The 14,307-nt window shown below is 41.0% G+C and overlaps 1 protein-coding gene across 2 annotated transcripts in view; it reads right to left on the reverse strand.

Moving 5' to 3' along the window:
- LOC133615912 (protein kinase C-binding protein NELL1-like) overlaps positions 1 to 14,307 on the reverse strand; it is a 547,026-nt gene that overhangs the window by 33,225 nt on the left and 499,494 nt on the right. For both annotated transcript variants that reach the window (XM_061974796.1, XM_061974797.1), the window contains exon 16: positions 13,175 to 13,315. In XM_061974796.1, the coding sequence (XP_061830780.1) occupies positions 13,175 to 13,315 (141 nt within the window). The remainder of the gene's footprint in view (positions 1 to 13,174; positions 13,316 to 14,307) is intronic.

Consider the following 14,307-nt stretch of genomic DNA (forward strand, 5'->3'; position numbering starts at 1 on the left):
CATTCTAGTTTCAAGCATGTTTTACTCAATATAGGTCATAAAATCTCAGCAACAAGCTGTAATATCTTACTGAGATCATTTAGGACCAAAACACTTAAAAGAAGTAAAACACTCTAACATAAAATCTGCTTAGTGAGAAGAATTATCTTATCAGACAAAAAAATAAGCAAATATCACCCTTATTTGAGATATTTAATCTTACTTAGATTTCAGTTTTTGCAGTGTGGTCTTCAAAAATATAATATTAGTAGTCTACAATTATTACAAACCTCAGCACCAGAAGGCGGGAGCACATTACACCAGTTTTAAAGTCGTCACATTGGCTTCCTGTCCCGCTCCAAGGTTGATTTTAAAGTTCTATTATTAGTTCTATCTGACCTGCTTTTACTGTATCAACTCTTGCTGATCCTTTGGCTCTGGCCTTTTATCTTTAAAAACAATATAAAGTTGCCGTGCCAGCAGCTTGAGGGTTCCAGGTTCGATGCCCGCTTCCGTCATCCTCGTCACTGCGGTTGTGTCCTCGGGCAAGGCGCTTTACCCACCTGCTCCCAGTTCCACTCACACTGGTTCAAATATAGATAATGGATTCCGCTATGTAAATCGCTTTGAGTCTCTAGAGAAAAGCGCCGTGTAAAAAATAATTCATTTCACTTCACAATTCACTTCCATAATGGATTAGGTTTATATAGCGCTTCACACTCACTCAAAGCGCTTCACAGAGATGTGAGAACACATCATCCATTCACTGAACGCGTTATTTTATTTATATTCAACTCTGTCTCCCAATAGCCTACAAATAAAGGATACATACACTTGTGGTTTTATAATACTAATTGACACGTTTTAATTGCCAGCTTTTCGTACTTACCTGGGCGGAAGAAAAAGTAGTTCCCCCAATCCCGTTTCATTTAGACAAAATCTCAATGATTTAGTGAGTTTACACTGTTCCTGTTCATGATCTACATTACCCCTAATAACTGAAGTATCAAAAGTATCAATGTTTTGAATTGAAACTCAATATCGGAGCATAAGGATTTGGTATCGATATTTTATTATCGATCCACGCATCCCTTTGTGTTGCCACTTGCCTGTGTGCAAGTGCTGTATAAATAAAAGTTTGATTTGATTTGATTAATACAATTACTTCTATTCTACATTATTATTAATATACAGTATATTAATGCAATTTCATTGTACTCGTTGTACCGTATTCTCCGGACCATAGAGCGCACCGGATTATAAGGCGCACTGCCGATGAATGGTCTATTTTTGAGCTTTTTTCATATATAAGGCGCACCGGATTATAGGGCGCATTAAAGGAGTCATATTATTATTTCACTTTTCTAAATTGAAAATACTTCCTTGTAATGGTGGTTCTTTGGTCAAAATGTTGCATAGATTATGTTTTACAGATCATCTTCAAGTCGCTTTCTGACAGTCGCTTCAGGATGCGCCGTTTTGTGGGCGGTCTTATTTACGTGGCTCACCTTCGGCAGCGTCTTCTCCCCGTCATCTTTGTTGTAGCGGTGTAGCGTGCAAGGACAGGAGTGGAAGAAGTGTCAAAAGATGGAGCTAACTGTTTTAATGACATTCAGACTTTACTTCAATCAATAATGGAGCAGCATCTCCTCATCCGCCGGAAATGTGTCCCGTGAAAATCCGTCCGACTGGAACTCTCTAATAACTAAAGTTCCTTGGGTGAATAATTTAAACTCACTACACCGGTATGTTTTAGCGCTTTCATGGCGAGTTTACTGACAGATATAAGTAAGAACTTTACACTACTTTATATTAGAAATGGCAACAGTGGAGGATGAATGTCACATAACAAGAAGATAGAGGAAAAGAAGAAGCTTATCGACGACGGTGTCGGTACGGACTACAAAGGCGGAAGCGCACAATTTTTCAGGACTTATGCAGATCCCAAATACAGATCAGCAGGTACTAGAAGGTAAGAAATGTTGCTATTGCATAATATTGCGAAACAAAACACCAGATAATATGTCTTACCTTATACACACACCATAATAAAGCTTGTGTGGTGAAGCACATCTAGCTGTGCGGCTTCATAGCTTACCAAAGTCGGACTAAAACATTTTGATAGATTTTTGAGCGCCGTGTGTAATGCTCTATATTTTCAATGGAACATATAAAATGTTGGTGTTGTTTACTTGAGTCATATGGCCATCATAGTGCAATCTACGCGTATCTTTTATGTTCGACTGCCATCTACTGGTCACACTGATTATTACACCATGTACCAAATAAAATTGTGTAGAGGTCGGTAAGCAAAACCAGAATTATTCCATACATTAGGCGCACTGGGATTATAAGGCACACTGTCTAGTTTTGAGGTAAAAAAAAGATTTTAAGTGCGCCTTATAGTCCAGAAAATACGGTCATTCGGATTATTTTGTACAATGTTGGTGCTGTCATTAATTACTTGCAAACATAACGATTGCATTAGTTATGTGACAATCTATTCTGCTGCATTATTGTACTTTTTGCTGCTGAAATAACACGTTCTTATTATGTACATGAATATAATTGCGGCTTTTGGATCGTTTTACATCTATTGTGAACTGTGTCGGTTATCGTTAGTAATCTGCACAAAGCATTATACTATGGAATCGGGTCGACCGAGACCAGCTTTTTTAACAGTGCCAAAAAAGGACAACCTGGGCGCGATTCAGTGTGCTTACACGAGCCATACCTACATGCTTTAGGTGTTAATATTTTCACTGATTCACAGAAATTATTTTATTTTTTTAATACGTATTTCTAAAATCTGACGTATACAAAGTAAAGAATTGTATATGACTACATTTCAATTGGGACAATTGTGCATATTCAACAGCATGTGAATAATGTATAGCATATTTTTCTACATCATTAATCATTCAACCAATTGTGTCACAGAACCGCGTGTTGGCGTGACCCCAACATGCAGAGACGGCAGGTGGCGTGCAGGGAGAAGGTCCTTTTATTAGATTATTATTAAAGAGAAGGCTTTTCACAATCGGGGGCAGAACTGAAAACCACGGATGAGTGACTAAGGCTCCGTTTACATTGGACACCAAATCTCATTTTTTTGCCCTCAAGTGACACGGATAGGATCTTTTTTTGCCACTCTAAACGCTCCAAAGTGTTTCAAATCGGATTATTTCGCATCAAATTCAAGCCACATCACGAGGTAGTCTGAATTCGTTGGGAATCTTTTTTTTTTTTTTTATGTGACTGCAGTCTAAACGTAAATGCAATCTGTTTGCAACTTGTATGTCATTTTTCATGTGTGCAGGAAAATACAAGTCCCGCCAGCAGATGATGATATGTCATCACATAATCCGGTTTCGGCGGCGCTGTTTCGGTGATCAAAGTATTTTTTTTCGGCGGCCACATTTCTGGTGCATCATTAGTCATACATACATATGAGTTGAAAAATAAAGCTAATGTAGATCCACGCTGGTCATACAAATTAGGCCAAAACCAACTCTATGTTGCTCGTTCCCCTCACCTGCACTAATAAACACAATCATGACACTCAGTCACTGATGCATTTATGGCCACATGAACTGTGAACTCCCAACACCACACAAAGTGTAAATTCCAGGTATTTACACTATGACTCCTTAATCAGATGTGTGCTTATTCTACTGTCATTTACTAAGAGTGTTAATTTATGGATATTAACTATAAAATGCTGTTACTAGATTACAGTAATGCTAATAAAAAAAATTATATTTTACAGACAAAGTTACAGGAATGTACACGTTCCCCCCTACTTACATCTCATTGTACAACCTTTTGAATACCTATCCCTGAAAGAGGTACACATTCTTTCCAAACATACACACTAGTACCTCATGAAAACAAAATCGGTAGGTCGTGAGTTCAAACCCCAGCTGAGTCATACCAAAGACTATAAAAAAAACAGGACCCATTTACCCCCCTGCTTGGCACTCAGCATCAAGGGTTGGAATTGGGGGTTAAATCACCAAAAATGATTGTCGGGCGTGGCCACGCTGCTCACTTCTCCCAAATGGGTCAAATGCAGAGGATAATCTCACCACACCTAGTGTGTGTGTGACAATCATTGGTACTTTAACTTTTAACTATGACTCCTTAATCAGATGTGTGCTTATTCTACTGTAATTTACCAAGAATGTTAATTTATGGATATTAACCATAAAATCATACTTGCCAACCCTCCCGGATTTTGGACTCAGGTCCTCCACAATATAAAAAAGCGCACCTTCCCAATGACGTTATAACTGTAGAATGATGGAGGGCGAGTTCTTGGTTTCTTATGTGGGTTTATTGTTAGGCAGTTTCATTAACGTCCTCCCAGCGCGGTAACAACACACAACAACAGCAGTCACTTTTTTGTATACCGTGAAGCAGTTCGTCTGCCGTAAACAGCAATGTTGTGACACTCTTAAACAGGACAATGCTGCCATCTAGTGCATTTGATGAAAGCACTTTTGTGCGTGCCACACAGCAATGCATCAGAGAGGGTGTTAAGCATGGTTCTAAAAATAGTGACAGAGAATAGAACAAGGATGGACAATTCAACCCTTAACTCAACAATGAGTAGATGAGTGTTATGTGTGTGTATATGTGTAAATAAATGAACACTGAAATTCAAGTATTTATTTTATATACCGTATTTTCCGCACTATTAGCCGCAACTAAAAACCACAAATTTACTCAAAAGCTGACAGTGCGGCTTATAACCCGGTGCGCTTTATATATGGATTAATATTAAGATTCATTTTCATAAAGTTTAGGTCTCGCAACTACGGTAAACAGCCGCCATCTTTTTTCCCCGTAGAAGAGGAAGCGCTTCTTCTTCTACGGCAAGCAACCGCCAAGGTAAGCACCCGCCCCCATAGAAGAGGAAGCGCTTCTTCTTCTACTGTAAGCAACCACCCGCCCCCTTAGAAGAAGAAGAAGCGCGCGGATATTACGTTTCATTTCCTTTGTGTGTTTACATCTGTAAAGACCACAAAATGGCTCCTACTAAGCGACAGGTTTCCGGTTCATGAAAAGACGCAATCTCTCCATCCGCACATGGACTACTATTTCACAGCAACTGCCTAAAGACTTTCAAGAAAAGCTGGCTACTTTCCGTGCATATTGTAAAAACAAGATAGCTGAAAAAAAGATCCGGCCAGAGAACATTATCAACATGGACGAGGTTCCACTGACTTTTGATATTCCTGTGAACCGCACTGTGGATACAACGGGAGCACGTACGGTGAATATTCGCACCACAGGGAATGAGAAGTCATCCTTCACTGTGGTTCTAGCTTGCCATGCTAATGGCCAGAAACTTCCACCCATGGTGATATTCAAAAGGAAGACCTTGTCAAAAGAGACCTTTCCAGCCGGCGTCATCATAAAAGCTAACTCGAAGGAATGGATGGATGAAGAAAAGATGAGCGAGTGGTTAAGGGAAGTTTACGCGAAGAGGCCGGGTGGCTTTTTTCACGCAGCTCCGTCCATGTTGATATACGACTCCATGCGCGCCCACATCACGCTGGTTTTTAATATATTATTAAAGTTTGACTGACCTATCTGACAGTTTTTTTGACATTCCCTTTAGCGCAGTTAACACGGGGCGGCTTATAGGTGGACACAGTTTTGAAATATGCCGTTCATTGAAGGCGCGGCTTATAACCCAGGGCGGCTTATGGTGCGGAAAATACGGTATATATATATATATATATATATATATATATATATATATATATATATATATATATATATATATATATATATATATATATATATATATATGTCTTAATAAGGTTATCCAAAAAATAGTGCTCGATACTGTAGTAGAGCGCAATATATGTATGTGTGGGGAAAAAAAATCACAAGACTATTTCATCTCTACAGGCCTGTTTCATGAGGGGGGTACCCTCGATCGTCAGGAGATTTTAATGGGAGCATTCGCATACCATACCATACCATAAACCATGGTATGCGAATGCTCCCATTAAAATCTCCTGACGATTGAGGGTACCCCCCTCATGAAACAGGCCTGTAGAGATGAAATAGTCTTGTGATTTTTTTTCCCCACACATACATATATATATATATATATATGTATATATATATATATATATATATATATATAATAAAATATATAATAAAATATATATATAATAAAATATATATATATATATATATATATATATATATATATATATATATATATATATAATTCACTGAACGTCAAGTATTTCTTATATATATATATATATATATATATATATATATATATATATATATATATATGAAATACTTGACTTGGTGAATTCTAGCTGTAAATATACCCCTCCCCTTTTAGCCACGCCCCCGCCCCCCCCCCGACTACGCCCCCCCCCCTCCCCACCCCCCCCCCCCCCCCCCCCACTTCCCGAAATCGGAGGTCTCAAGGTTGGCAAGTATGCATAAAATGCTGTTACTAGATTACAATAATGCTGATAAAAAATATATATATTTTACAGACAGAAAGTTACAGGAATGAACACTTCCCCCCCTATTTACATCTCATTGTGCAACATGTGAATAGGGGAACTTGATGTTATCTCTGAAAGGCGTACACATTCTTTCCAATGTAGGACCCCCACCCATTTTGTTTTTGTTATTTTCATTGTAAATGGGCCAAATCATCTATATTACAAAATAATCTCATGAAAATATTTGATTATAATAATAAGACTGGTTACGATGTCAGCTTTGGGACATATGTTGCTCACGGAATGTTAAAGGAGTTTTTGCGTTTGCTCACTAAATCAGGAGTCTCAAGGTTGGTAAGAATGTCTAAACTAGGAAAATACAAACTAGCAGGCACACATGCCATATTGACACGAAGCAATAATCCTGCAACAGGCGACACTAAACAGGCGAGATTAACTAACGGAGAACAGGTGCGCTGGCAAGAAATCAAAGAAAATGGAAGGCGCCGCAAAGCAAGAGATCCAAACAGAAAGTAGAACCAACATAACCGCACCAGGACAGGAAAATAGCAAACAAAGTCCAAACTACACAACAAAATGTTTCTGTTCATAAATGTTTAATTCAAACCAAATGGAGTTTGTTGCAACGAAAGAACATCACAGCAGGCACGGTTGATAGGACCTAACTTTTAGAATACATCATATATATTTCAGTACCATTGATTTAAAGTTGACTGAGTAAATGTAATATGCTTTGGTTGGAAAATGTTTAATCACTGATCTAAATGCTGATTGTGTTTTTGTTCAGTGATTCTGTATTTCATTTTTATACAAAAATCAAAGCTAGGCCATCCATTCACACTGCTCTCTGATTAGATGGTATTGGAAACCCGAGTTGTATCGATTGTTGCTCGCCATAAAGCCAGTGATTTGTAAAATAACTGTGTTAAAAGCGTAAATGTTGGTCCACTGGTTTATTCTTTTTCCTCGTAGCAAGTGTTTGCATCTGGTTAGCCATGTGTATAATTGCGGGCCTTAAGTTCAGCACAGACTCGTTATGTCTTTGCCTGAGGATGTCCAAGTGCAAGAGCGTTGAAGTGGGGCGGAAATAGCGTACCAGGGGCCTCAAAAACCTTTTGTCAAGTTTTGAGTATTTTTTTTTAAATGTCATAAAAACCGACGTCATGAAATACATTTTGCTATGAACGTTCAATGATAAGGTTGCTTTAAAGGGGAACATTATCACCAGACCTATGTAAGCGTCAATATATACCTTGATGTTGCAGAAAAAAGACCATATATTGTTTTAACCGATTTCCGAACTCTAAATGGGTGAATTTTGGCGAATTAAACGCCTTTCTAATATTCGCTCTCGGAGCGATGACGTCACAACGTGGTGTCACATCGGGAAGCAATCCGCCATTTTCTCAAACACAGAGTCAAATCAGCTCTGTTATTTTCCGTTTTTTCGACTGTTTTCCGTACCTTGGAGACATCATGCCTCGTCGGTGTGTTGTCGGAGGGTGTAACAACACGAACAGGGACGGATTCAAGTTGCACCAGTGGCCCAAAGATGCGAAAGTGGCAAGAAATTGGACGTTTGTTCCGCACACTTTACCGACGAAAGCTATGCTACGACAGAGATGGCAAGAATGTGTGGATATCCTGCGACACTCAAAGCAGATGCATTTTCAACGATAAAGTCAAATAAATCTGCCGCCAGACCCCCATTGAATCTGCCGCCAGACCCCCATTGAATCTGCCGGAGTGTGTGAGCAATTCAGGGACAAAGGACCTCGGTAGCACGGCAAGCAATGGCGGCAGTTTGTTCCCGCAGACGAGCGAGCTAAACCCCCTATCGACCCTAGCTTTCCTGGCCTGCTGACATCAACTCCAAAACTGGACATATCAGCTTTCAGGAAAAGAGCGCGGGTGAGGGTATGTCTACAGAATATATTAATTGATGAAAATTGGGCTGTCTGCACTCTCAAAGTGCATGTTGTTGCCAAATGTATTTCATATGCTGTAAACCTAGTTTATAGTTGTTAGTTTCCTTTAATGCCAAACAAACACATACCAATCGTTGGTTAGAAGGCGATCGCCGAATTCGTCCCGCTTTCTCCCGTGTCGCTGGCTGTCGTGTCGTTTTCGTCGGTTTCGCTTGCATACGGTTCAAACCGATATGGCTCAATACTTCAGTTTCTTCTTCAATTTCGTTTTCGCTACCTGCCTCCACACTACAACCATCCGTTTCAATACATGCGTAATCTGTTGAATCGCTTAAGCCGCTGAAATCCGAGTCTGAATCCAAGCTAATGTCGCTATAGCTTGCTGTTCTTTCCGCCATGTTTGCTTGTGTTGGCTTCACTATGTGACGTCACAGGAAAATGGACGGGTGTTTATAACGATGGTTAAAATCAGGCACTTTGAAGCTTTTTTTAGGGATATTGCGTGATGGGTAAAATTTTGAAAAAAACTTAGAAAAATATAATAAGCCACTGGGAACTGATTTTTATTGGTTTTAACAATTCTGAAATTGTAATAATGTTCCCCTTTAATCAAATTAAGAATGTCTGAGACTACCTACACACAGCCCTTGCAAAAATGCAAATGGCTCATTCCACCACGTAGGGCGTACGAACCAAAAACTAGCACACAACAGAGACATTGTAAGGTCATCAAAGGGAACTCTGGTGCATTCACACAGAGCGCTAACATTTCGGAACGAAGATGAGGTGATAAAGAAAAGGAAAAATGTACATCTGTCCGTGGCAACGTCGGAAAATGTTTTGTGTAAGTTTGATGGGTGTCCAAACCGCTTCTTCAATTTCTTCTTCTTTCTTCAACGCCCACATCTTATGGCGTAGGCAAAATGTGGTCGTAATTTGCTATCACCATTATGTGTAGTATCTGTATCTTTAACCGCGACTTATTTGTCCCTCGGAGAAGGAGTTAAAGTACGACCCCTTTTTTTCGGAGTAAAGTTTAATGTAGGAAAAATGTGTTACGAATTTATCATCGCCTATTTGTGTAGTATCTGTAATTTTAACCATCACTCATTTGGCCAAAGTCTCTAAGAGGAGTTTGTGACAGAACGACCCTTTTTTTTTGCCAAAAAATGGCCAAAAACTGTCCAAAAAACATCCAAAAACCGGCCAAAAACCATCGGAGCAATGGTTGGCACCATGCCACGCCTACATCTTATAGCATAGGCAAAATATGTTCGCAATTTATCATCACCCGTGTAGTATCTGTATTTTTTAACCGTGACTCATTTGGCCAAAGTCCCTCGGAGAAGGAGTTAAAGTACAACCCCTTTTTTTTTTGGCCGAAAAATGGACAAAAACCTTTGGAGCAAAGTTTGGCGCCATACCACACCCACATCTTATGCTGTAGGAAAACATTTTGGAATCAATCATCGCCTATTTGTGTAGTATCTGTAATTTTAACCGTGACTCATTTGGCCAAAATCTGTAGGAGGAGTTCGTGAAAGTACGACCCCTTAGTTTTCGCTGAAAAATGGCCAAAAACCATCGGAGCAATGTTTGGTGCCATACCACACCCACATCTTATGGCATAAGCAAAATTTGTTCGCGATTTATCATCACCCGTATGTGTAGTATCTGTATCTTTAACCCTGACTCATTTGGCCAAAGTCCATAGGAGAAGGAGTTAAAGTACGAACACTTTCTTTTCGCCGAAAAATGGCCAAAAACCATTGGAGCAAAGTTTGGCGCCATACCACACCCACATCTTAAGCTGTAGGAAAAATGTGTTTGGTATCTATCATCCCCTATTTGTGTAGTATCTGTAATTTTAACCGCGACTCATTTGGCAAAAGTCCCTAGGAGGAAATTGTTAAAGTACAACCCCTTTTTTTCTCCCGAAAAAAGAAATATCAAAAAACCAAGATGGCCAACTTCCTGTTCGTTTTATGGTATGGGTTTCTGAGACTTTTATGTGCGTCCCATCATTATAAATGCCTCCTGCGATTTTCGTGTCGATACGTAAAACTGATAGGAGGAGCTAATTTTTGGCGCGAGAGAGACAATTTTGAACTTCTTTTGGGACCCACAAAATATATATATATATATATTTTTCCATACCTGACACGCCTACAAAAATATGGGGACTTTTCGTGCATGCGAAGGGCCTCAAAAAGGCATCCAAACGTGGGCATGCTCCGCTGCTTAGGCCATAATAAGCACCGTATTTTTTGGACTAAAATCCTTAAAATCCTTTCATTTTCTCAAAACTCGACAGTGCGCCTTACAACCCGGTGCGCCTAATGTGCGGAATGATTCTGGTTGTGCTTACCGACCTCGAAGCTGTTTTATTCGGTACGTGGTGAAATGATAAGTGTGACCAGTAGACGGCAGTCACACATAAGAGATATCTGTAGACTGCAATATGACTCAAGTAAACAACACCAACATTTTATATGTTCCATTGAAAATATAGAATATTATTAGTTGTAAAGTAGTGTAAAGTTCTTACTTATATCTGTCAGTAAACTCGCCATGAAATCCGCCAAGGTGCGCCTTTTGTATGAAAATAAACCTGACTCGACCCACTCATCGGCAGTGCGCCTTATAATCCGATGCGTCCTACGGTCCGGAAAATACGGTACCAGTAAGAACATGTTGGTTTTAAATAATCGGTCCCCTTTTAGCACCTTTAAGCACATATTTGATAGGGAAACTGTGCAAGTATGTAGCATCCTAGCCATCCGAGTCTGGAGCTTCTTGACCTAAGTTATAAACTTGTACACATACACTATATTGCTAAAAGTATTTGGCCACCTGCCTGGACTCACATATGAACTTGAAGTGCCATCCCATTCCTAACTCATAGGGTTCAATATGATGTCGGTCCACCTTTTGCAGCTATTACAGCTTCAACTATTCCGGGAAAGCTGTCCACAAGGTTGTGGAGTGTTTTTATAGGAATTTTCCACCATTCTTCCAAAAGTGTATTAGTGAGGTCACATACTGATGTTGGTCGATAAGTCCTGGTTCTCAGTCTCCGTTCTAATTCATCTCAAAGGTGTTCTATCGGGTTCAGGTCAGGACTCTTTGCAAACCAGTCAAGTTAATCCACACCAGACTCTGTCATCCATGTCTTTATGGACCTTGCTTGGTAAATGTTGGAAGAGGAAGGGGCCCGCTCCAAACTGTTCCCACAAGGTTGGGAGCATGGAATTGTCTAAACTGTTTTGGTATTAAAAGTTCCTTTCACTGGAACTAAGGGGCCAAGCCCAACTCCTGAAAAACAACCCCACACCATCATTCCTCCTCCATCGAATTTTACACTGCCGTCCGAAACGTACCGTTCTCCTGGCAACCTTCAAACCCAGACTTGTCCATCAGATTACCAGATGGTAAAGTGTGATTCATCACTCCAGAGAACGCGTCTCCACTGCTCTAGAGTCCAGTGGCGACGTGCTTTACACCACTGCATCCGACGCTTTGCATTGGACTTGGTTATGTATGGCTTTGATACAGCTGCTCGGCCATGGAAACCCATTCCATGAAGCTCTCTGCGTACTGTACGTGGGCTAATTGGAAGGTCACATGAAGTTTGGAGCTCTGTAGCAACTGACTGTGCAGAAAGTCGGCGACCTCTTTGCACTATGCGCTTCAGCATCCGCTGACCCATCTCTGTCAGTTTATGTGGCCTACCACTTTGTGGCTGAGTTGCTGTTGTTCTTCCATTTTCTTATAAGAAAGCCGACAGTTGACTTTGGAATATTTAGGAGCGAGGAAATTTCATGACTGGATTTGTTGCACAGGTGGCATCCTATGACAGTTCCACGCTGGAAATCACTGAGCTCCTGAGAGCGGCCCATTCTTTCACAAATGTTTGTAGAAACAGTCTCCATGCCTAAGTGCTTGATTTTATACACCTGTGGCCGGGCCAAGTGATTAGGACACCCGATTCTGATCGTTTGGATGGGTGGTGTCGGAGGCAGATATTTACATATATCCGAATTTAAGTGTTACTTCTTTTATTTCATAATCATATTACAAAACAGCTAGTGTTTTTCTTCCAATTGTGGTCTTTTGGTTGTCTGCAAAAACTGTGTGCTTAACCTTGAATGAGGAATGTAAGAAAGAGAGATACTCCTTTCTCTTATCTAGCCTTATTCCCAGGTGCGGAGGACAATGGGCATGTGTTTTGGCTGGAGGGACATGACTGCGAGGGTGGGAGAGAGAGAGACTTAAGAGGGGAGAGGATTTTTCGGGGGGGGCAGACCATCTTGGCGGCGCGATTGAATGTTCTATGCTGGACTGGTCTCAATGTATATGCAAAGCTTTGCAAATATATTACAAAATACATATTCTGTCTCTGGTGGTTTTTCTACTCAGCTTTAAGTGTCGTAAAAAGCTTGGGAGCGACTTGTGACTTGAATTCCCTGGGAGGAACAACTGGTTCAAACGCAACAGTGGCCAAATACTTTTGGCAATATAGTGTATTTCCTTGTCACCCTCCAATGTACACACAAGCAACACAACACTTCCTCAGGATATCAGGCAGTGTAGTGAAGTAGTAGAGGATAACAACAGCAAGTGACAGAAAACGCCGTAGTGACAGTTTTCAGAATTCTAATGGGACCCTGCAAGGCACCATTCTGTATGTGTGAGGCTGCTTAGCTACTATTTGCAGCAGCGATGAGAATGGTTTTGAAACGGGGTGTATACACTCACCCATGCAGGAGCTCCCATCCAGCAAATAGGAGCCATTGTCATGGAAACCGGTTCTGCATTCACAGTGGTACCAGCCGGGTAAGTTGACACAGCGGGAGTGGTTGTGACACTCAATCAGACCCTCTGCACACTCGTCGATATCTGAAGACACACACACAATCATATTTGGTTACGAACATGAAACGACTGCGCTTGTATTTATTGTCTTTCGCTGCTGGCAACAATGGAGGCTGATCTGTCACAACAGTGGCGCCGGGCCAGCAACTACCCACCTTCCACGCCAAAGAATTTTTGAAGGCTCGAAAAACTACCCCGCTTGCTTTTGTTCCCCTCAAGTGGTGTAAACACACATGCTCGCTGGTGGCAGGTCTTCAATCCTTCTCAGGAGAGTAAATCTACCTCATCCATTATGTATCATGTGAGTTCCTTCTGGCAAGTAGAAACCCGACCCGCTCATACAGCAAGATAGTTAAACCAGGACCCCCCCTTGTGACACTCGTGTTTTGACCATTGACCAACAGGGCAGGAGAACCCTCGTTAACTTCCATACTTGCGTACGTCGGTCCTCAGGCCTTAAAGTGCAAACAATTGGGCAGTAGAGCGGTGAGAGAGTGAACCTTTCGACAATACCGTAAAGCTTTTGAATAAATGCATGCCATTCCATGTCTAACCATAAACATTCTAGTGGGTCATACTTGCCAACCTTGAGACCTTCGAATTCGGGAGATTGGGGGGGTTGAGGTGGGCGGGGTTAGAGGGGCGGGGTTTGGTGGTAGCGGGGGTGTATATTGTAGCCCGGAAGAGTTAGGGATGCAAAGGCTTCTGGGTATTTGTTCTGTTGTGTTACGGTGCGGATGTTCTCCCGAAATGTGTTTGTCATTCTTGTTTGGTGTGTGTTCATAGTGTGGCGCATATTTGTAACAGTGTTAAAGTTGTTTATACGGCCACCCTCAGTGTGACCTGTATGGCTACTGATCAAGTATGTCTTGCAGTCACTTTCGTGTGTATGCAGAAGCCGCATACAACATGTGACTGGGCCGGCACGCTGTTTGTATGGTGAAAAAGCGGACGCGTCGACAGGTTGTAGAGGACGCTAAAGGCAGTGCCATCATGGCACGCCCTTAATATTGTTG

This window comes from Nerophis lumbriciformis, linkage group LG15, assembly GCF_033978685.3.
Source record: "Nerophis lumbriciformis linkage group LG15, RoL_Nlum_v2.1, whole genome shotgun sequence".
NCBI classification, from domain to species: Eukaryota; Metazoa; Chordata; class Actinopteri; order Syngnathiformes; family Syngnathidae; genus Nerophis; species Nerophis lumbriciformis.